A 25367-nucleotide genomic window follows, 5' to 3' on the forward strand; every position below is an offset into this window, starting at 1 on the left:
TTAGCTATGAACAAGGACCTTTTTTGGTTCACATGAAGAGAAAAATGGAGCAAGGGGGAACACGAGTGGAAGGGTCAGACTAAAAAGAGGAGTAGGTAAGAACTGCCAGAGGCAGCAACCCAAGAGAAGGGACAAGAGGTCTGAAGAAAAGGAGTGAAGAACAGTTACATGTAAAGGTGTAAAGATAGTGCCCAAGATGGAATAAACTAAATCGCAAGCAGAAAAACAAAGGAAAGAGAACAGTCCGTACCCTTATACACACACACACACACATCATTAAATCTGAAAGGAAAAAGAAAGGAAACTAGTGAGAAACACGAGGGCCAGCAGGCCCTTAGCAAGCTACCAGGTGAGAATCCTAGCCAAGGATAAGCTTAATGGCTTTCCAGAACAAAGGACAGGAAAAGTGTAGACCCAGACAAAGATGTAGACGGGACATTTGAAAGTTATGCATTTGCCATATGTTTAAAAATATATCCTTCTATAAAGAAACTTATTGTAGAGTATTTAGAAATTATAGAAAAATGTTTTTAATCCCCTTAACAGCCATGGATAACTGTATCAATGTTTTGGCATTCATACCTGGAATTTCATGGAAAAAATTACAAGTTACACTATAGAAGGTTACCATTTTCCTGTGTGTTCCTTTATTTTATTTTATTTTAAAGATTTTGTCAGAGAGAAAGAGAGCACAAGCAGGGAGAGCGGCAGGCAGAGGGAGAAGCAGGCTCCCCGCTGAGCAAGGAGCCCAAGGCGGGACTCAATCCCAGGACCCTGGGATCATGACCTGAGCCAAAGGCACACCCTCAACTGAGTGAACCACCCAGGCATCCCTGTGTGTTCCTTTAATGATTGTAAGGCATTTTTTCCATTAAGATACACCATAATTTAACTGCTTTACTATCTATTGGATCACTTAGTTTGTTTCAAAGTTTTAAAAATAAAAGTTTTAAGAATAACACTGCAATTTGCATACTCTTGTACATTAATCTTAGTGCACATCTCTGAATCTTAAGAGAATTTAAGTAAAATCACTAAAAGGATATAAAATCTTCATCAATCAACATATACTGCTAAGTTGGCTACATCTTCCCTGCCAATGTGACAAGTCCTGTATCTCCCACTTTTTAAAATATGCATTCTTTGGAATAGACATAAAACCATTCTGTATCCTATGCTTACTGGTTACTTTTATGTTTTTATTCAAAACTGGTCTAATTTACCCTCTTCGTATATGGGATCCCTCATCTTTATTTCACCCCCACATCAACGGCAAGTCTGTGTTTTCTCTGACTGGTAAAAGAATTCTCTTAACAGATGAGCGCATGCTGGAGACAATCTGGGGAAGTATGGCATATGGCAGTCTCTGGAGCAACTTCTCTGCATAAAACAGAATCTTCACGGACTGGGGATTACTTGGGATTTTCAAAGAGTATTATTTCTAAAGTCCTTATGCGCATCTTCACATCTCTGAAAGCTTTCTAAAAACCATATTCTCAAAACATGAAACAAAATCTTTCTTGTAAAAGCCCATCTCCTTCCATACACTCTCTTCACCAACTGAGGCACTAACTCACACCTCTCCTCAAAAGCAATGAAATCTTGTCACTAAAGCCCACGCAGTATTTTATTCATGTTGGTCTTCTCTCCTAACTAGTGAGAGCTTTCTGTGACCTTCCTAATTACTAGGAAGAATGCCATCTATCCTGAGTATCATTATATTGGTCAATACCAAACATGCAGAGTTCACTTAATTCTACTATCTCATTTTCTAGAAAAGGAAGCAACGGTTCAGGTGAGTATCATTTTCTCGGTCAAGGAAAACCAGGGCCAGAGCATTCCTTCCGGATACCAGTCCACTGATCAAGCACACCCTCCTAACTACACAGCTGGGGACACCAGCAGCACAGCACTAGCAATCCAGGAATGCTTCTGAATAAGACAGAAGTCTGAACTTCTGAATAAATCAGAACTTAAAGATTCAAATATGATTTATTTCAGAGCAGTCTCTCTGAAAGCTATGCGAATAGCTCACTGATGTTACAACTGATTAGAGGAGCTTTATAATTTCTCTTTTGAAAGCGCCGTTGGGGCCAGTTCACCAGAAAATCATAATCCTTAAACTTAAGCCAATTTAATAATCATATATCATTTTACACTCCAACTGATGTCACTCAGTTTTTCCATTCATCTTATTCTGTGAAATTAAATGACCTTTAGCCACTTCAAAAACTTATATCCAGCTTCAAAGCATCAAGATGATTTCATAAACATTATCACTGACGATACTCAAAGAGAATATAACATTCCAGAAGATCAGCTTAAGATGTCTGAAATAATGATGGCATTCACAAAGTTCATAACCTCTTTGTATTCCTTCTGCAAATAGTCTGTTTATATTCCTTCTCTTCCCAAAGATAATTTGAGATAGCTTTATTGCTATTTTGAGGAAAAAAAAAAAAAACCTATATAATTATATAAATTGTTTTTAAAGAATTATTTTTAGTTATAACTCAGGCAATCATGTAACTACTGAAAACTCTCTAAAACTTATTTAGAGGATACCCCAAAAGATGAGCATGTCAAATAGCATTGAATATATACTGAAATATGCATAGAAAATTGTTTTAAAGTATATATACCAGAATGTAAATGATGATATCCATTGAGGGACAGGATTATGAGACAACTTTAATTTTTCTTTATTTTTGGTCACCTGGACCTTCTTACATTCCTACTAAGAATATGGAGCATTTATACAATAAATAAAGATCAAACATAGACACACACATATTAACATTCCAAGATCTAAGCAGTAAGGAAGCTTAATCTAAATTTGCACATCTTAATATTTAAGAGCTCAAAATTTGGCTCAGGAAGAAGGGTATGCCTAGATACTACAAAGGCAGAATTTAAAAAGAATCTTTTTTTTTTTTTTTAATATTTTATTTTTATTTATTTGAGAGAGAGAGAATGAGAGACAGAGAGCATGAGAAGGAGGTAGGTCAGAGGGAGAAGCAGACTCCCTGCCGAGCAGGGAGCCCGATGCGGGACTCGATCCCGGGACTCCAGGATCATGACCTGAGCCGAAGGCAGTCGCTTAACCAACTGAGCCACCCAGGCGCCCTTAAAAAGAATCTTAACGTTGGGTTTATCTCATCTCCTTGCCCTTCTATATAATTCTACCACTACCCATACAACTCAAAAAAGGAAACCCTGCCTATTCTAAATGAGCCACTACCTCTCAAAATGTTTAAAGCAAATTCAACAGTATTACATTGTTGATGACCTGAAAATGGGTCACCCCCCACAACTGATTATAACTGTCTTATGCAATGTTCCTTTGGAGGAAACAAGCACAGCTTGTACAAACTAGATCTACTTCCCTAAGAGAAGATGGTACACATCTGTAGGTATAACTAAGTCCTGAAAGCACAAAGAAAGGCAAGAGAAAAATTATGAAGAAGTTAAATCAGCCTAGTCATTTGTCCGAAGCAATTTCATATTACATCATTAATTTAAGAAAGTACATAGGCTTCTGTTGTGTCATTAGTGAATAAATAAACAATGCCTGAAGTTTAGACATGTTTACTTTGAAAGTTATGATGAAATAATTACACTGTCTGGAAAAAAATATGTTAATAAGGCTTGAGAAACAAATCTATTTCTATAGGATATGTAATTGCTTTTCTATATAGTTCACTGTTAAACAGCTATATTGTTTTCATTCTGACTAGGAATTTAGGGCTTAAAGCTAGATTCAGCATGCCAATTTTTAGTCTTTAATCAAATGGACATATAAGAAATATATCTGAATGAATTTTATGGTTTACACATTCCATTTGTAAAGATTTAAATATCATACCACTCAACTACAGAAAAGTTCAAATGCCTGTATAGAAAGAATGGATCAACGGGGGACAGGCAACCACAACGTAACAGAAAAACACCCCCCACCCCGGGCTGAGTAATACCACATTCCATCACTCTGGAATGAACTGGGAAGGACTGCTGCCCCAACCCTACAGGTATTAAGTCAGATATACTCGGGGATTATCTCACAGCTCCCTTCCTATTTCACCAGCTGATAACCCTACATCTCAGAGACCCTTGCAGCAAGGGGGAAATTTCCAATTCAATCATTCAGAAAGAAATCTCCATTCCTGAGCTTAGAAAAATCATCCAAGGGACCTTAAAAGGAAATCAACTTATTCTTAAAATGAACACCAAGAGTTCCTGGCGTAAGAAGGAATCTCTGTATAGCGCAAAGCTTGAGAGAGCAGCAGGGTAGCCAGACAGTGGAAGAGAACCTGCTGCATTTGAGGATGATCCTACCTTTTCCACATTACTGATCTTAGACAGAAATGTGGAGGCCTACAATCAAAATATAAAGCGGAGGACGTCTTTGGTCCACCTCCTTAAAAAACAAAACAATGAAACAAAAAACCTTTTTGTTGGAGGGTGGGTGGGGTGGGTGGTGTCTAAACGCCAAGAGACCTGGCATTAGCTCCAAAGACAAGCCTAGCAGCAGCAAGATATATGGACCCTGGCAATTCTGACCACGAGGTCCAGTGTGACTGTCTGAGAAGGCATAATATATTCCAATTTTATTTTTTTCTTCTTTCTTAAAACTGGTCAATATTTTATTATATTTCAGACTCATCTTTTAGAATGAAAATTTTAAAACCTGGCTTACGTTAGCTGAGTTACTACCATTCCACCATCTCAAAACCTTTAAAAAGGTGTCAACCTTCAATCAGATGTACCTCTATAGCATCTGATGCTGAAACGCCTGAACTGTCACTAAGTGCCTTAATGGGGGTGATGGGTTAATAGTATCGCCAATTAGGGCAGAGAGAAGATGAAGGAGAAAAAAAAAGTACCTCTTTATACAATCCCACTGAGGCTCCTACTCTACTTTCTTCAGCTGTTCAGGGGGCTAAAAGGATGAGGAGTAGAGAGAGCGGAAAAGGGTGATTTCACTGCTAGGTACCCACAGTTGAAGTGAACAAAAGCAAAGGAGGATCTAGAGAGGATTTTTAAATGACAGAATTAGAATAAACACTATGTAACATTAATTCCAACAATCTAGAAATTAAAATGAGATTTATGATATGTTTATTATTTTACTGCTTAGCCTGAATAGACAGTGGGCCTCAAGATTGTTTAATCTGACCCTGACAGGAAAATCTAGTTATAATCATTACAATCATGCAAAGGGTATATTTCATCATCTGTCACACCGTGAAGTCCCACAAAAAGTCACTGATTAATTAACTGAATTTTTCCTTTTTAGGCTTTGGTTAAGTAACCATTTCTGGAATTATCTCCCACAAAATGTGGGATTTTTTTTTTCCTTTTCTCTTTGCTTTCAAAACTAATGAGAGAAACTGAGTAGTTACATACCTATAGATGGAGATTTGAAAGGGTATTTATCAGGAAGATCCACTCTAACTTTCCATACTCCACCTTCGTATGGTGCTGAAATAAAAGTAAAAATGTTAAACATTAGAACTGTGCCTCCACATTAAAACATAAACCCGAGCGTAAATGAATTATTAAATCCTAATATCTTTTGAAAACCTTGCAAATTAATTCCTTCGGAGTCAGGGACCTCATAATCAGTAGGTATTCTATGTTCAGATTAAAGTACTTTCCTTTAAAAGACGTAGAGTTCGAAAATAAGCAAAGATTCATTTCTCCCCTATGTTTAACTGATTTTTTTAAGTATTAAACACTACTCAATTAGTTGGTAAGTAACAGCCTCCTATTTCAATCTGCCCCGTTGACCCACCCACCAAAAACAAAAAAAATTTCCCCAAAACCATCCATGTTGCCACTCATTAACAAAAAAGAAAAAAACAGTACTCACAATTTGTGTTTAATACTGTCACACAGAGATAAAAGAGAAAAGCATATGAAGTAATTATGGTAAGAGCAAGATTTCCTTACTGGTTCTAGAGTTCCATGAAATTTACCGTTCAATTACTACACATACCTCCACTGATAATCTCATTACCTATTAATGAGTAGAGAAAAAAAGAAACTGAAAAAGAAGAACACATATGAACGTGTACTTACTTCCTTGTGGTCCATAAAACTTCACTACAAATTCATTGAGTCCTCCCAGGATCGTAACCTCATGCTTACTCTCAATGCTAAGGTGGAAGGTAAAGGAAAGTACACAGGCTCTATATTACCTGGAAGAACTAAAGATGATATCCCCAAGATATGCTATGTAAAGTGTTACCAACATTTGATATGAAACTGATAAAATATGAAATATACATAGTCATTCTGGTCATTTAGAAGGGAATATACACTCTTTTAAAAGAATGTGAATGAGCTTTAGAATCAGAGACTGGTGTTCAAATTCCAGGACTTAGCAAGCAGCAAGATGTATTATTGGGTTTGTGAGCCTACACAACATAATAATGTAAGCTCACTCCCCAAGCCTTTGTTATCTTTGTCCATCAGGAAACACCACTTCATAGGATTTCTGTGAGGATTAAATGGGTTAAGTATGTAAAACATGTAAACTGCATTTTGTAAGTCAAAAATAGGCACTGTTTTTTCTCCCCTCTGTAGTCTCTCCTCCCCAATCTACCCCTAGTGAACCTTTAACATAAACTCCATTATTCCCTTTAGTCAAATTCAAAAACTTAGCAAAATACTGATTCTCCTAAATTAGAAATACTATGCTCCTAAAATTATGGATTTACTTAAGCCAAGTCCCCACGTGTTTTCCCCCTGGCTTAGAGAATAATCAAATAATTAGTGATACCACCTTGCTACAGGTACCGTTAAATGCAAAAGAGCAGCAAAACCAATCAATCAATCAATCTTGTCTGTAGTCTTTATTTTCACCTCTCTTTCCCTCCCTTCCAAACCTCTCTCCCTACTTAGACTGGCCTCTAGTTTCTGGCATGTTCTGGTGCTCTAATCACAGGAGTAACACTTGTGTGTTCTCTTCCTCAGAAACTTATCCGTCCCTGAGACTCTTACATGTTTAACTACTAAGATTCAACTCTAAAAGCCAAACAGCAGAGAAGAGGGCTACTGGTCTAATATGTACCTGTTTTAGATTTCTTCTTTGTGGTCTAAACAAATAACCCAGGGATTTTAGGTGCTGGGCTTTGGGGGGCCATCAAATCTCACAATGAAATTAAACAAGAAAACCCCAAACAACCAGATATGATAAACTGGTCTCACCTTTCTCCATCAGCAGTGCAAATCTCATTTTAACTACAAGTACTATTATACCAAAAACAAAGAAGCCAAAGAAATCTTAAGATGTTCTCTTACATAGAGAAAAACAATATTTTTAAAGATATGAAATTACATATTTGGCTCTCCTATCCTCTTACAGGCCACAGAACAGAAGGGCTGGGTGTACTTTTGGCGAAGTCCTTACTCAAAAGCCTTGCACAGGGACACCTGGGTGACTCAGATGGTTGAGCATCTGCCTTCGGCTCAGGTCGTGATCCCAGGGTCCTGGGATTGAGCCCCACCATCAGGCTCCTGGCTCAGCAGGGAACCTGCTTCTCCCTCTGCCTCTCCCCCTGCTCATGTTCTCTGTCTCAAATGAATAAATAAAATCTTAAAAAAAAAAAAAAAGCCTTGAACAATCTCCACTAGAGATATTTAATTAAGACAATTTAGGGGCGCCTGGGTGGCTCAGTTGGTTAAACGACTGCCTTCAGCACAGGTCATGATCCTGGAGTCCCTGGATCGAGTCCCACATCGGGCTCCCTGCTCGGCGGGGAGTCTGCTTCTCCCTCTGACCCTCCCCCCTCTCATGTGCTTGCTCTCTCTCATTCTCTCTCTCTCAAATAAATAAATAAAATCTTTAAAAAAAAATTAAAAAAAATAATTAAGACAATTTAGTCTATGCTAATCTGATCTCATTCTTTTCTAAATGAAAACTGTTTTAATAGCACACACAATGAAAGGACTCAAATAGTATCCATGCTGGAAAATAGGCTTCATTTTTTCACTTGGTCAAATGACACATACATGCATGGTATACTAAATTCTTCTTGACCGGTCACCCTCTGACACCCAGCAAAATATTCCAAAGCTAATGCTAATGAAATAAATAAAAGTACAACAGGTTAAAATTTGCTTTAAAACAAAAAAAAAGCACCTTGAGTTAGAAGTTAAATCTAGTTACAATGAACAAAATTAAATATAAATAATAAAGCCCGTGAAGAAAACAGACTTTAAAAAATAATCCTGGGATGAAAAGCCTTTCCTAAGAGTGATACCAAAGCCAAAAACCAGAGAGGAAAAGATGAGCAGATACAAAACACACACACACATTTAACACTTTTATATTGTAAAAGACAAAACTAAAACAAACTATGAAGAAAATTATAGCATATGACCAAAGAATGTCAATTAAAACATAAAAGGTTATTACAAAGCAGTAAGAAAAATTAAAGGGGCACCTGGGTGGCTCAGTCAGTTAAGTGTCTGACTCTTGATTTCAGCTCAGGTCATGAACTCAGGGTTGTGAGATGGAGCCCCAAGTCGGGCTCCCCCCTGGGCAGGGAGCCTGCTTAAGAATTTCTCCCCGCCACCCCTTTTCTCTCCCTGCTCTGCTCCTCCCCTCCTTGGAAAAAAAGAAAGAAAAAAGAAAAATTAGAAACACCTTGACAAAGAAAAGACCAGAACAGCCAACAAAACGAAATGAACAAAATTAAGCTGAAGTTTAACTCATTAGTTTAAAAATAAGACATTGTTCACTAAAAATTGATAAAGATGAAAGAGCTGATGAAAACCTAGTGTTCAGTGGAGTATAAATTCCTATTCCTGAGGATAAATTTAGCACTGTGTTCCAAAACTCAAAATAAATTTATTCTTTTATTCAAATTTCACTTCTATGAAGTTATTTTTAAAAAAGATAACCAGCCCCTGCTGGTGGGAGTGTGATACAGTTTCAACCACTTTGGAAAAGTGCTGGTGTGGAAAGCTACACACATGCATACCCTATGCCCAAGAGCACTCCTCCCACTAGATAGGCATAGCTATGATCGCCAAAACACAGGTTTAAGAATGCTCATAGCACTATTTATAATACCCAAAACTTAGGTTACAACCCAAAGGCTCATCACCAATGAAAAGGATAAACTATGGCTGTCACCCTACAGAATATTGCACAGCAATAAAAACTGAATTGCAACACTTAGGTGTATGAGTCTCGCAGCTATTATAGTGAAAGAAACCAGGTACCAAAGAGCACACATGATATGATTCCATCTATACACATTTCAAACAGGCTAAATGAATGAATGGTGTTAGAAATTAGGATAGGAGTTACCCTAGTGGGGACCGTGATCATTGCGAAGCGGTTGGAGGGGGACTTCTAGGTGCTGATTAAACATTTACTGTTCCATTTAATCACTGAGCTACAAAGATTTGTGGACTTTTCACATACATGCTCTTGTTTAACAAAAAAGACAAAGTGTATCTGAAATGTGCAAATATGTTTACTGGAATAGGTGAAATTTAAAAATGAAAATTAAGTATTTATCAAAAGGAACTGATTAAATGGGTTATAAGCCATTTTATAAAACAGGCTGCCACTACGTCTGCTAGTGTTTTCTGGTGCCCTCTCCGCACCCAGAGCTCCTTCAATGTACTTTTCTGCTCAACTTGAGGTATCCAGAAGCAGGCAACTGAATAAAGTAATACAGGTAGACACCCCAGTCACTAGACAAAACCAAATAAATTCACAAGGATAATGAAAAGAGAGTGTAAGGAAGAGGATTCAGGGCGCCTGGGTGGCTCAGATGGTTAAGCGTCTGCCTTCGGCTCAGGTCATGATCCCAGGGTCCTGGGATCGAGTCCCGCATCAGGCTCCCTGCTCTTTGGGAGCCTGCTTCTCCCTCTGTTTCTCTCTCTCTCTCTCTCTCTGTCTCTCATGAATAAATAAATAAATAAAATCTTTAAAAAAATAAATTAATTAAATAAAATAAAAATTAAGGAAGAGGATTCAAAGAGTTTAATAAAAAGAAGTCATACTCATTTTATAATCTAAAATTCTGTAGAAGCAGCATTCCCCATTAGTGAGAACTAATTCGCTATGAATAGCATTGATGGATAGCAATTACTCTTAATTAATCATTTAAAATTATGAGTTATCCACATGGATATCTTTTCCAGAAAACTGAAGATATTTCTATCCTTTACATGGATGCAATAAATCTGGGTTTCTTCCATTTTGTGATCTGAGAGTTAGTCCATGCTTTTATCTACTTTCCAAAGAAAATTCTCCCTTCCCAACAGTCATGTTCAAATGAGATTAGAAGTCAATGCTCCAAACCTCCCCTTTCCCACGATCCCTGGTGCAACCCTCCTGTCAGATATACTGGGTCTGTCTTCAATTACACATTATACTGTAAATTAAATAGAGTTCTTATAGCCCGTTTCATATGAAAAACTAAAAGTAAACTGAATGAAACCTTTAAAACTCCTACCAAGTTGGTAAAATGAAGAAGCTGTGCTAAATTTATGCTGCCTTAGAATGGTACAGACAACTAAATCAGATGGAAAAAAAGAATTTAAGTTTAGTTGAAAGAAAAACACTGCATTAAAAATAAGCCATTTCATCACCACGAATGAATGACTTGCCCACAAAAAATATAAAATTACTTGACTGTTGTTACCATGTGTATTTATGGTAGAGGCCACGAGTTTCTTTCTCCTCTCTGCTGCAAAGTCAAGGGCAAATGAGGAAGGAAGGCAAATGAGAAGGCAGGTTACAATGACAAAAATAATGATCTATTTCTGAGACGTGCTGGTCAGGCTAGTAGACTGGCGGGAACTCACTAGAAGGTGTCTTGATTACTTTCTCAGTTTCAAAGCTTGGACACAGAAAATATCCTTCAGATACTGTTCTGGTAAACATATGTTAAATAAACCCATAAAACCACATTTTACTCACCTGTGAGCTAAGTTATTCCCAAAATACTGCCTTTTTACCTTTTTAGCATTTCACTATTAAGGACTATCAGCATTTTCAGTAGAATAATGATTAACATTCCCAAGAGCCCAAGTTCATTTCATTTTTAAAATGCCAGCCACCCACCACCTTATTTTCCCTGAGTGGCATTATGATTACACAATCTAATATTTAAAGGTTAATGCCAAACTGTCAAGAGATAACTGACATTCTTGGCAAAACGTGTCTATCGGGATTTTAGAAATGATTTTTATATAGTTCTGGAATTTTCCAGAAAGGGAGCCAAGGGCTAAAAGCCTGTGCCACAGGATTGACGTTAACAGGTCAAAGACCTAGGAATCAGACAGCATTGTTTCCTAAGTTCACTGATAATGAGCTTATAAAATAAATGAAGGGTGGCCTCCCTGAGCTGTGTCCATGGAAGTAAGGGACTGGGCGTGAAGAATGCACTTCTGTGCAGAAGGGAGAAGCAATTCGTATGGCTTTCTCTATATATGTTCAGACCAGTCTGTTTCCAACTCTCCTTGAGATGAATCATACTACAAACGTTGAAGAAACTTGCCAACCTTTATTTACTACCTAGTATTCTTGATAAAAACGCGGCATGTCTATAAACCCATTAATGTGCAAAATATCACAAAAGAATACTTTTGGGTTTACGTTTATAAGGAATCCTTCTCCTTTAGAGACATACATTGAAATATTTACTAATTAAACTATATGATGTCTAGAATTTGCCTCAAAATAAACCAGTGTGGGAGGGGTTAAAAGAGAGATATAGAAGAAATGGTGTGGGGGCGCCTGGGTGGCTCAGTCGTTAAGTGTCTGCCTTCGGCTCAGGTCATGATCCCAGGGTCCTGGGATTGAGCCCCGCATCGGGCTCCCTGCTCTGCGGAGAGTCTGCTTCTCCCTCTCCCACTCCCCCTGCTTGTGTTCCCTCTCTCGCTGTGTCTCTCTCTGTCAAATAAATAAAAATCTTAAAAAAAAAAAAAAAAAAAGAAGAAGAAGAAGAAGAAATGGTGTGATCTTTGAGGTGGGAATTACTGAATCTGAATGATGGGTGCCTGGTGGGGGGGGTCATCACATCACATTGTTCTTTTACGTTTGAAATTTTCCGTAGGAAAGGTTCTAAAAAAAAAAAAAAAATTAAGAATGTAGTCAGTTATCGGAACTTTAGCATTCAACAAGCATTAACAGTGCAGAACTAAAATGCTATAGCTCTCTTTTTTATAGGTTTATTTAGAGAGAGAGAGCGCACACACATGTGGGGAGGGGCAGAGGGAGAGAAACTCAAGCAGACTCCCCACTGAGTGTGGAGCCCCACATGAGGCTTGACCGCACAACCCATGAGATCATGACCTGAGCTGAAACTAAGAGTCAGACACCCAACTGAGCGAGCCACCCAGGCACCCCACAGCTGTTTTGTTTTGTTTTGTTTTTTTAAGATTTATTTATTTATTTGAGAGAGAGCACGAGCGGGAGAGGGAAGAGGAACAGAGAGCAGACTCCCCACTGAGCAGGGAGCCCAATGCTGGGCTCGATCCCAGGACCCTGGAATCATGACCTGAGCCGAAGGCAGACACTTAACTGGAGCCACCCAGGCGCCCCTCTGCTTCTCCCTCTGCCTCAGTACTTTCCCCTGATTCATACACTCTCTCAAACAAATGAATAAAATTTAAAAAAAAATAAAAACTTATAAAATGATCCAACATTTTTTTCCTGAGGTCCAGTACTTAGTCTGAGGAAGAAAAAAAAAGCAAGTGATTCAGTATGTAAGAGAACAAAGACTTTTATTGAAAGAGAAGAATACTCTGCCAAGACAGCAAATCAACAAGTGACATTCTAAATGAGTCAAATTGGATTCGAAAGGATAACTAAGAAAAATCCAACCACCCTGAAAGAAGATGAGCATGGCTTTTGTATATCTATAACAAATAGCCTCTGGGCAAAATAATACACTCAACATGGGACTCTAACTCACCACCCCAAGATCAAGAGTTGCACACTCTGGGGCACCTGGGTGGCTCAGTTGGTTGGGCAGCTGCCTTTGGCTCGAGTCGTGATCCCGGGGGTCCTGGGATCGAGCCCTGCGTCAGGCTGCCTGCTCAGCGGAGAGCCTGCTTTTCCCTTTCCCTCTGCCTGCCGGTCTGCCTACTTGTGCTATCTCTCTAATAAATAAATAAATAAATATCTTAAAAAAAAAAAAAAGAGTTGCGCACACTACCAACTGAGCCAGCCAGGTGCCCCAATAATTGTAATTTAAACAAAAGTACATCTGTAAAGAAAAATGGTCATGTACAATAACAGAGGCTCCTGAGTGAGATGAAAGTTTAAATTAAAAAAAAAAAAGGTTTTGGGGCACCTGGGTGGCTCAGTCATTAAGCGTCTGCCTTCGGCTCAGGTCATGATCCCAGGGTCCTGGGATCAAGCCCCGTATCAGGCTCCCTGCTTGGCAGGAAGCCTGCTTCTCCCTCTCCCACTCCCCCTGCTTGTGTTCCCTCTCTCGCTGTCTCTGTCAAAATCTTTTAAAAAATAAATAAATAAATAAGGTTTTGAAAGGTTTGTATTCTTTATATTAGTAGAGGGGAAGACTGTTACACAAAAGACAAAAAATAATGAAAACAGCAGAAATAAAAGCTACCGAGAAAATAAGATGGGGAAAAGGATGCAAAGCAGTAAGAGGGAAGGAAAAAGGCTTCTACTAGTGATGAAATAAGTAAGAGCATATTTTTATCATTTATCTCAATGTGGGTGTCAATAATACAATGTCAAGAGCAATCAACAAAACAATATACAGGTGTCATATCTCCTAAACTCAAGCAATTTTATTACCTATATCCCCCCACAAAATATTTTAAGTTTTCCACGTGAAGTGACAGAAATCTATTAATATTAAGCTGAGCTACAGAGAATATAGTTTTAGCATCTATTAAATCCACGAAAGATCACAGTCTTTATTAATAGTTGGTTTTCTAAATATTCTACAAACCTCCCCCACACAAGAGCCATAAGGCAAACAAACACTACTCTTAAATGCCTGCCTCTAAGAAGCTTAAAGTTGAGCAAGGGAACATGACATCTGTACATTAAAGAGTAAATGCAAAAACAGTTTGCTACTAGGATTTAGAGTAGGAATAGATTTCTTTCAGTCTGTGGGTAAAGAGAGATGGATTTACACAGGCCTTAAGAACAGCAGGGGAGGGGTGCCTGGGTGGCTCAGTCAGTTAAGTGTCTACCTTTGGCTCAGGTCATGATCTCAGATTCCTGGGATCGAGCCCCGCATCCGGCTACCTGCTCAGTGGGGAGTCTGCTTCTCCCTCTCTCTGCTCATGCTTGTTCTCTCTCTCAAATAAAATCTTAAAAAAAAAAAACAAAAAGGGGCACCTGGGTGGCTCAGTCGGTTGAGCGACTGCCTTCGGCTCAGGTCATGATTCCGGAGTCCTGGGATCGAGTCCTGCATCGGGCTCCCGGCTCGGCGGGGAGCCTGCTTCTCCCTCTGACCCTCCCCCCTCTCATGCTGTTTCTCTCTCGCTCGTTCTCTAATAAATAAATAAAATCTTAAAAAAAAAAAACCAGCATAGGATTTGGATATGTGGAGGTGGGAGAGGCATTTACAACAAAACCAGAAAAGCATGGGATATGTCCACAAAATGAAGACCACTACATTTTTATTTTGATGAGTGGACCACAGGGAGTGTTAGAAAGTAGGCCAAGACCAGATTACCAACTGCCCCAAAGCATGGATTTTATCTGGTGAACAGAGAGCTAGTTGGTTATTTCTAGGCACAGCATATACAACTGGGCTTTACACAAATATAACTGAGCCATGGTATATACGACCAGCTGAAGGTGTGATTGAACAGTTAAAGCAAAAGAGCAGAAAAGAAATGTTCAAGGCCAAAGGACGCCTGGGTGGTTCAGTAGGTTAAGCGCCTGCTTTCAGCTTGGGTCATGATCCCTGGGTCCTGGGATTGAGTCCTGCATCAGGCTCCCTGCTCAGTTGGGAGCCTGCTTCTCCCTCTACCTGCCACTCCTGCTTGTGCGCTCTCTCTCTCTCTCTCTCTCGCACGCGCACTGAAAAATAAATAAAATCTTAAAAAAAAGAAACGAAACGAAACGAAACGTTCAAGGCCTCAACTAAGGTAACAGCCATGGGAATGATGGGAGAGATTAGAGACTTCACAGGCTTTGCAACTGACTAGATACAGCACAGCTAGTAGAAAACTCCAGCTCCAGTGTTGCTAGAATACCCCATTTTCATGAGAGATCAAAAAACTAGATTTCTAAGCCAATATCCTAATTTCTAAACACAAAGAGAGCACACGTGCTCCAACGTCTCTCAGTGAAGTCTTCTGGGACCAGCCTACTTCCACTTACAACCACATACTGCTTCACTGTCACCAACTAATATACTATGTATTTTACTTTATCACTTGCCTCCTGCTACTACAGTGCAAGCTTCCTAAGGGCAAGGATTGTCAGGTTTGTTCACTGCTGCGTTCCTGGAGCCTAGAAGAGTACCTGGCACACAGTAGGCACTCAATTAACACCACATTAAATGAACACATGAATGAAGTTGCAAGACAGGCATGGCCTGAAACCCAGTCTGAGATCTAAATATAGTTTTAGCCTTGTCAGACAGGGAAGGTGATACTACTAACAGCAAAGAGGAACACAGGACAGAAGGAACAAGTTTTTTATGGAAGATGCTAAGTTTGGCTTTGAACACAAAAACATGTAAAGTATAAATGGATAAACCAAGTGGCGATATAATACAAGCAGCTGGAAAACTGGTGATTTAAAAGGGGTCACCTTGTAAATCACTTAACTCTCAGCTTGTTTCCCAATCTCTAAAAAGGAGGGGGAGGGGACTGAGGAAGGATTACCACCTCATTCCCACAGATGCTGAAGATGAAACACCAACAAAGAAAGGTACCTGGCCCAGCATCGGACACAAGAGGAATTCAATATTTTTAATGTAAAAAAAATACAAAACTGACTAGTTTCCACAGGACTAAAATTGACTTAAGCAACAATTTTTTTTAATATCTAAAAAATTTTCTTCTACATTCTTGAGACTCCCCCTCCAAAAAAACAACCTTTCTTAGTGTTATTATTATGAATAATGGTAGCTGTACAGAACACCACAAAATACAATGATGCCATGAGGAACTAACAAAGCCTACACTTATTTTCTGAAATAAAACTTTCCATACTGTATGCTGAAGGCACTGGCAGGTTCTTTTCCTAGTTGTTGTTGTTTTTTATTATTATTATTTTAAAAATAATCTCTACACCTAACATGGGGCTCGAACTCACGACCCCAAGATCAAGAGTCCCATGCTCCGTTGACTGAGACAGCCAGGCACCCCCCCATTTGTTTTTTTTTTTGTTTTTAAAGATTTTATTTATTTATTTAATTGACAGAGACAGCGAGAGAGGGAACACAAGCAGGGGGAGTGGGAGAGGGAGAAGCAGGCCTCCCGCTGAGCGGGGAGCCCAATGTGGGGCTCGATCCCAGGACCCTGGAGATCATGACCTGAGCCGAAGGCAGTCGCCCAACCAACTGAGCCACCTAGGTGCCCCTAGTTTTTTTTAAGCTAGATTTGAGAGCTGTCACTGGTCTACCATCCTTTAAAATGTTATCTGTGGGGGGCTCAGTTGGTTAAGCGTCCAACTCTTGGGTTTCAGCTCAGGTCATGATCTCATGGGTTGTGGGGTCGAGCCCTGCATGGGACTCCACACTCAGTGGGGAGTCTGCTTGGGGATTCTCTTCCTCTGCCCCTCTCCCTGCTCTCTAATAAATAAATAAAATCTTTAAAAATAAAATGTTATCCGTGGTAGGTTATAAAAATCAGGTAACTGAAGTTCATTAATTAAAAAAAATACATTCTAAAAAAGACAGTCTCCAATAAATAACACTTTTTTCTTTTTAGCTGTTCACAGTTTTACAACTAAATTAGTTGGCTATAGCTGCCAATAACCTGAGTGATGGAGGTACCACTTATTTAAAAATGGTCTTTTCAGGGGTGCCTGGGGGGCTCAGTCGTTGGGCATCCGCCTTCGGCTCAGGTCGTGATCCCGGGGTCCTGGGATCCAGCCCCGCATCGGACTCCGTGCTTGGCGGGAGGCCTCCTTCTCCCTCTCCCACTCCCCCTGCTTGTGTTCCTGCTCTCTCTCTCTGTCAAATAAATAAATAAAATCTTTAAAAAAAATAGAAATAAAAAAATAAAATAAAAATGGCCTTTCCAAAATAACTGTGTATTGTCCAATATACTGAACACTTAAAGACTCATTATCCAAGAGATAAAAGGTAGCATGTGTTATTATTTTCTTAGGTAGCATGTAAAGTTTTACATAGCCAAAAAATTTAAACAGGGAAGAATAAGGTTAAACAGCAAGCATGTTCATTACCACCTAACAGGCTATAAATCACACTAGCCCAGAAGAGATCTTTTTCCCCTAAAGTGTTTTCATTTAAAGCTTCCAGGTTATAAATAAAAGTAAACACTGGCAAGATCTAAGTAAATTTTTTTTAAATGGGAAAATCATCATAACTTTGCTCTTCTCCCCGATGCATTATTCTGCTACCAGATTCCCAAATAATAAAGTAAAAACTTCAAAAGAAAAATTAAGTCATAAGTCACAGAAAATAATTTTTTCAAATAATTTTAGAAAAAGTATATCAGAAAGATATATAGGAAATCTAAGCCCCACTCCACCCCCAACAAAATGTTTTATAAAGCAGACTTAGAAAGTCCAATAGTCAGAGATGACCCAGTTGCAGAAAAAAATAGTGAGAGAAAAGCGACGGGAAATATGGAAAAATGATGCCATTTTGAGACCAAAAAAACAAACAGAAAATTTAAGTTCATATTCCAGTTAAGCACCTCAAAATATTTAGATGATCAATTAAACATAAATAGCTCTTTAATAAGCTTCACTGCTTTGCTATTTTATGGCAACTGTGCATTTACTTTTTAACTAAAAATGTACAAATCCATGTATATAAATTAACAGTATGTTACGTTTAATTAGTCTTCAATAACTCATGAAAGGTTAATCAAAAGCTTAATTTTAGGGGTGGCTGCTGGCTCAGTCAGAGCATGTGACTCGATCTCAGGGTTAAGTTTGAGCCCCCAACTGGCTGTAGAAATTACTTAAAAATAATCTTAAGGGGTGCCTGGGTGGCTCAGTCGGTTAAAGCATTGGCCTTCAGCTCAGGTCATGGTCCCAGGGTCCTGGGATAAAGCCCCACATCGGACTCCCTATTCAGTGGGGAGCCTGCTTCTCCCTCTCTCTGCCACTCCCCCTGTGTGTGCTCTCAGTCTCTCCGTCAAGTAAATAAATAAAATCTTTAAAAATCTTTAAAAAAGGGGAGACTGGATGGCTCAGATGGATAAGTGACTGCCTTTGGCTCAGGTCATGATCCTGGAATCCTGGGATCGAGTCCCACATCGGGCTCCCTGCAGGGAGTCTGCTTCTCCCTCTGACCCTCCTCCCTCTCATGCTCTCTCTCATTCTCTCCCAGACAAATAAAATCTTTTAAAAAAATAAATAAAAATCAAAATCTAAATCTAAAAAAAAAGCTTTTCAAGATGTTATAGCTTGATTCAGAAGTAAAAAAAACACTATGTTAAAAACAAATCATCTATCCAAAGAAATGCCTTTTTTTTTTTTTTTTAAAGATTTTATTTACTTTTTGACAGAGAGAGCCAGTGATACAGTGAGAAAGGGAACACAAGCAGGGGGAGTGGGAGAGGGAGAAGCAGGCTTCCCGCTCAGGAGGAAGCCTGGAGGTGGCGGCCCGGGGCAGGGCTCAATCCCAGGACCCTGGGATCATGACCTAAACCGAAGGCAGACACTTAACGACTTAGCCACCCAGGCACCCCCAAAGAATTGCTTATAATCTTAAGCATGATAATGACATTATGGCTATTTATGTAAATGTCCTTATTTTTAAGAGGGGCCAACTGATTTATGTAGTTGTTAAATGACGTCTGGGATTTGCCCTAAAATATTTCAAGAGAGGAAACAAAGAGATGTGTGGCAAAGTCCTGATAATTGCAAAGTTTTAAGTGACAGAGATTAATTGTTCAGTTGGAAAATTTCATAATAAAAATAATTTACTTTTATTTAATTTCCAATACCTATCATGTCATCTTTTTTTTTTTTTTTTAAATCAGAAGGTTGTATATATCCAACTACACTCTGCTTCTATGGAAGGTGACACTCATTGTCAAGGAACTAGTCAAACATCCAGTTTAAAATCTACAGATTTAGAATACAGCTTTGAACTGCAAAGAAAAAATAAAGACTTAAAAGATTCTCAATACACAAGATACCCCAGAGACATCAAGTTCACAACGAAAATCTAAACAAATGATCTAGAAAAAAAATTTTTTTAAACTTGGGGGGTGGGGCCCACGTGGGTGGCTCAGTCGGTTAAGCGTCTGACTCTTGATTTCAGCTCAGGTCACAATCTCAGGGTCATGAGATCCAGCCCCACATCGGGCTCTGTGCTGGGTGTGGAGCCCGCTTAAGATTCTGTCTATTCCTCTCCCTCTGCCCCTCCCCACTCTCTAAAAATAAAATTGGGGGGAGCGTAATTTTTAGAAGTAGGACACATTAAATAAAAGATACTGGTACCTAATTACAACTTCCAGTTTTCCTGTTCTCAGTATGGAGGTAGATGAAACCACCGTCCACATGTCAGAGAAATAAACAGAAAGAACCCTGTCATTCCAGAGGCAGACTACCTAATCACAGTAGGCTGGAGAAGAAAAACAAATGAATCACAACCTTAAGGATGACAACTGCACCTGAACTTGAGAACTTTGAAGTCAAAGGCAACATATAATTTCCCCATAAATGATACAGAAACACACAAGTCCACTAGCCCTCTGCAAAATCCTAATGGAAACATCTATTTAAAATAGACCCTATCTCCCCTTCTGGGCTGTATGCTTCTTCTCTGTGCCATCCACAGTTCCAGGACAAAGTGCATCATGAAGCAGCTCCTCAGTAAGCTAAATTTAATATGGCTTTACGGAATACCTATGCAGTGTATTTGGTATCCATGCTTCCAATGTTCTTCTCTTCTCTAAAAATCTTTGAAAACTTTACTTCCTTTGTTTTAAATACAGTAGACCAGTTTTCATCCTAACACTTGACATGTAGATTGCAATGTCACTCAATGAAAACAGTTAAGTGAAGTGTTTAATAATCCCTACCCACATTCTAATCAAGGCATATGTGAATCATTTACAGTAAGCAATGACTTTTTTTTTCTTTCTTTCTAAGTAAGCTCTATGCCCAACATGACCCTGAGATCAGGAGTCCCATGCTCTGCTGACTGAGCCAGCCAGGCGCCCCAGCAGTAACATTTTTAAAGGAAATATTTTCTTTGCCACTCTCCAAGTGACATATATTATTACTAATAACTGCGAAGTGTTGTGTAAAAATTAATAAATACAAGCAGTGGTACCCACTCTACAGATGAAGATTACGGTAAAATGAAAAACAATGGATCACAGAAAATGAGCAAGAGGAGATCTTAGGTATGTGGTTATCTGTTTCTTTTTATTTATGAAATAGTCAACAAATCTCGGAGAGATTCAGGTCCATAACCCAGGGCATGACTCTTTTTCCTTTCCTTCTCCATACTAATTATGAGTTTGTGTCTCTAGATACTAAGAATTCCCCACAGTAATTTTATAACTCCAATAATCTCAAGAATTTCTTAAAGCAATCAAGTTCGTTCAAATTCAAATATAAATGCCTGTAAACCCAGAGGAAAGGGAAAAGAGAACACACATGCATGTACAAACCATTAGTTTGCCCTTACAAATCACTGCACTAAAGCTCTGGTCACAAGTACCTCCTCATTCCCTAGTTTTTTCCAGAACATGAAGCACCAAAACCTGCTGTTCCCTTTACCACTCCATCTTCATTAGGCATAGCAGATGCCAAATATTAGTAACACCTTAACCTCGATTTCATAAAAATTAAACAAGGGAAGAGCGCAGCACAGACTCAGGCTTCTTAAAGCACAACATGTGCAAAGGACTAAGTAACAGGTTCAAGATCATTGTCATGATTTTATACTGAATGAGCACAACTACAGATGCATATATGGGATAGAATGCTAAGTTAAAGCAAGGTCCACCGATGCAGAAAATGCTGCATTCCAAAACAAATGAATATGTATTCACCTGAGTTTCTATTACCATTTGGAAGACTTATCAGAGGTAGCAGCAATTATGTGTTGGAAGTTTATTTTTTAAAGATCTTATTTATTTGACAGAGAGAGCAAGCACAAGCAGGGGGAGCAGCAGAGTGAGAGGGAGAAGCGGGGCTCAACCCCAGGATCGAGCCCAGGATCCTGGGATCATGACCTGAGCTGAAGACACATGCTTAACCAACTAAACCACCCAGGCTCCCCGTGTTGGAAGTTTAATAAAGGATTAACCATGTTAAAAAAAAAAAAAAAAAAGAGGGGGGGGATTAAAATGTAATCTGATGTAATATGGAAAATAGCAGTGTCTTCTTGATTGAAATTCTGCTAAAAACTTTATGAAAGGGTAGTTAGTGGGCAAATACCCTTTTTGATATGTTTAAGTAGCTATTATAAGCTATCTTTATCATCTTCATGAGTAATTAGGATGAAAGAACTTGGATGACAACTTTCAACAGAAACTGGAATGTTGCTTTTTTCAAAAGAGTCCATAGTGAAAATAAGCAAAAGAAATGAAATATTAAAATGGAAAAAAAAAAAAAGTGCTTTTAAAGAAAACACCCTACCATAATAAGAAAATAACCCTAAAATGATTAGATAAGCAGACAACCCTTGAAAGCCAAGAGTTGGGAGGTGAAAAGGGGACGGCACACTAGGTGTGCAATGTGATATAGCGAGCGTGGCCGGAGCTGTTTTAAGCATCAAATTAACAGGTGACAGCACTGAGAGAGGACGCTTTCTCCCCATGCTAGCAAGACTGATCAGTCAAGACCCACAGAAATGATTAACATGCAGTAAGAAATGGGTTGTCAGGTACAATTAAGAAGTATGCAAATGAGGGGCGCCTGGGTGGCTCAGTTGGTTAAGTGGCTGCCTTCGGCTCAGGTCATGATCCCAGGGTCCTGGGATCAAGCCCCGTATCAGGCTCCCTGCTTGGCAGGAAGCCTGCTTCTCCCTCTCCCACTCCCCCTGCTTGTTGTTACCTCTCTCGCTGTCTCTCTCTATTAAATAAATAAAATCTGAAAAAAAAAAAGGAGTATGCAAGTGATAAATAGTGATAGGGAAGCTCGCCTAGTAGTTTAAAGTAAAAAGTCTGAGGTTTAAGTACACAAACAGTAAGAAATAAAGGCAGTATTGTTATGAGGTACAGGAAGGAAATTAAAAATCAAGTTTCTCACAAGGAGTGCTTCCTGAATAATTAAACAATGTGGAGGGGAAAAAAGGGTTTTTTTGGTTTTGTTTTTTTTTTTAGCAAAACAAGAGAAAACAAACCTAGACACACACAACAGTGGGTGTATATATAGTAAGAAAATTTGGCACTGAAAAGGTGACAAAACTATTAGGTTTCCTTCTCTCATGTTTGTACCATGGGGTCAAATAGGACTGATAGGTTCAGATGCCACTAAGTGAGACAAAAGTTGGCTGGTGTCACCACCTCAGGGCAGAGTGCTGTTCTGAGAACACTGTTCGATACAATTAAATAACCTCCACTGGTGAAGTAGAGTTTTAGGCTTTTTTCCTAAATTGTCTTTTAAAATGTGAGGGCGGCCTAAAGTGGCCTTCCCATCCCCTAATCCTCTAGTCTCACTGCCCAGATACCACCCGTTTATTTTATATAGAAATGTATATACATACACACATTCACATCATCACATACACACAAGTGTAAAGTGTTCTGTAAACACCTTTCTCCAAGTAACACATGGAGGACATCTTTATCAGTACATACAGATCTAAGCGCCCACCCCTTAATGCTTGCACAATATCAAAGAACCATAACTTAAGCAGCCATTAGTGAACTGGTAGTTCATTGTCAGGTTTTTTTCAGCTACTGCAATGTCACAATGAACACTCCAGCACATCTCTATTGCTATACTTTTTCAAGTTTATGTTTGCAATTTCCAGAAGTGGAACTTCTGGGTCAAAGGGATATATTCTGATAAATGTCCTTCAAAAAGACTGCATCCAGTTACTTTCTAACCACCATTACATTAGCCAACTTGTTTTCCTCACACCCTCACCAATACTGGTATTAAAGCTTTTACAGTGAAACAAAGTTCATCTTTAAACACCACTGCAATTGCCATCTGCACCTCAAATTGCTGTTCACCAATTCAACTGCAGCCCTGGCTGGGTCCCCCAAGGGAAAAGGATCCACTCTACTGATCTTCCTCTTGCCTCTCTAACACAGCACCTGCATGTGAAGGTGACCCTTAGGGATTCATTAACAAAAACGCACTAAGATATGAAGCACCTTTCGTTAGCTATTTCAAAGACAAGACTAGCCAATTAAACCTCACGTAACCTGTAAGATAGGTTAACTCCAGAACCTGGGCAGAAAACAGTGGAAAAAAGGCAAGAGTTTAGTCTGACATGGCATCATTTAATTAAATGACAGGACTTGTATTTTACCTACTTCTCTAAATACGTAAAGTATTTGCACTTCTATACCTCTGCCCCAAAGAGGATGTGAGGTTAATTTCTTATTTCTTGGGTAGACCTGGTATTTTAAATAGCTCCTTATACCAAACTACTTTTGCTATTAAAGCATTCAAAATAATGAATACTCACAAAAGATTTACACAGATTTACACAGAATATCTCAATAACAGATATTTAACATTTTAAGAAATGTTAGTCTCCAATTTACTAAAAGCCATAGTTTACTCCTGAGTACTTAAAACAAGAGATCTTGTAGGAAATAATTCAAACATAGAAAAAGGTACTTACCTTCCATTATCTATTTATATACTATTTGATTTTCTAGTTACAAATATTATCAACTGACTTTCTTATTATGGAGTATCAGGATTTTCACTTTACCCCCACATTCCCTCTCCCTATCCATGGAACATAGGTTTTGCGCCACTGTTGATCAAACTGATATTCAGAGATTACACTCCTAATGACCATGTAAATATTACTCACTGCTGAGACATACAGACATATAGTACATGACCAAGTCTTTCTTTTCAGTATTTTTCCCCCAAGGAAATAATCACTGCCTTAAACTAAGCAAACAAGAAACCAATGTATCTATCATTAATCTGTCCCTCAACTCGGATAGAATGGTCTCAACATGTTTAAACACATTGAGACGAGTATTTGTATTTGAATGTTTTCCCTCACAAATTTACCTTTCTCATTCTTTGGCTTGATCAGGTAGCATGCACTCCACTCCTTAAGCATATGCTGGCTGGATGGCAAAGAAGGGGACTCACGAATATGCTAGCAGAAGGAAGCCAGAAAGGGATTGATCCCTGGCTGCAATGTGCCCAAGAGTAATTAAGAATTTTTCTGTTAAAAAGGATCCACTAACATCACTTTAAAACAAATAGAAAATATTCAACATCTCCACTCTCGAGACGATGAAATCTCGGACCGCAGAGTCACATACATGTTGGAGACTGACAGGACACCAACGTAGTGCCCAGCCACCTCTCTGCCACTCGGTTTCACAAAATCACCTGGTTTTGAAGTTTCCCTACCTCAAAAGAAGGGAGCTTTTTTCCAAGAACACAGAGTTTATAAGAAAATGAGTTCAGAATTCTAGTGGTTAGAGGAGTAGACTCATTAACATGAATCTCAGCTTGATCGTTTACTTGCCGTATGGTCTTGGGCAGGTCACTTGAACCTCTCTGTGCCTTTGTTTTTCTCAATATAAAGGAGGAGTATAGTAAATACAAGATTAAGGAAAGGCTGAGTATTCGCTATTATTAATACTCCAAAAACCGCATCTGCAGCTTTAACAGGTTACATCTATCATTCTAGTCTGCCTTGGTTACTAACATACAAAACTGAAATCACATCTCTTAAATCATTAAGAGTTATATATTATGAGTGACTTTTTACTTTTAATATGCTTAGATTTTTTTTTTAAAGGGGGCATGCAGAGGAAGAGGGACAGAGAGAATCCCAAGCAAGCTCCACACCCAGCGTGGAGCCCAATGCGGGGCTCAGTTGCACAACCCTGAGATCATGAACCAAACCAAAATCAAGAGTTGGATGCTTAACCGACTGAGCCACCCAGGCACCCCTGCTTAGATCCTTATTATATTGATGTTAGCAATTACTAACGAGGGGATTATTGACCTATAACTTGTTCCCAAAATGGCATTCTGCCCAACTTCTATGCTGGTGAAGTCCCTTTCCAATTTTTTAAAT

General features: G+C 38.9%; 1 protein-coding gene across 4 annotated transcripts in view; it reads right to left on the bottom strand.

Moving 5' to 3' along the window:
* Window positions 1-25367, bottom strand: part of UBE2H (ubiquitin conjugating enzyme E2 H) — a 108406-nt gene that overhangs the window by 38125 nt on the left and 44914 nt on the right. For 2 of the 4 annotated variants that reach the window (XM_035021103.1, XM_035021102.1), the window contains exons 2-3: window positions 6082-6158; window positions 5407-5481 (exon numbers count right to left, since the gene is read on the bottom strand). The exons of 1 other annotated variant lie outside the window; for it this stretch is intronic. In XM_035021103.1, the coding sequence (XP_034876994.1) occupies window positions 5407-5481; window positions 6082-6158 (152 nt within the window). Of the gene's footprint in view, window positions 1-5406; window positions 5483-6081; window positions 6159-25367 lie in introns of those variants that run through there. One more of the 4 variants, XM_035021104.1, reaches the window with a different exon arrangement.

Source organism: Mirounga leonina, unplaced genomic scaffold (assembly GCF_011800145.1).
Source record: "Mirounga leonina isolate KUSES-001 unplaced genomic scaffold, KU_Mleo_1.0 Mir_174, whole genome shotgun sequence".
Lineage (NCBI taxonomy): Eukaryota > Metazoa > Chordata > Mammalia > Carnivora > Phocidae > Mirounga > Mirounga leonina.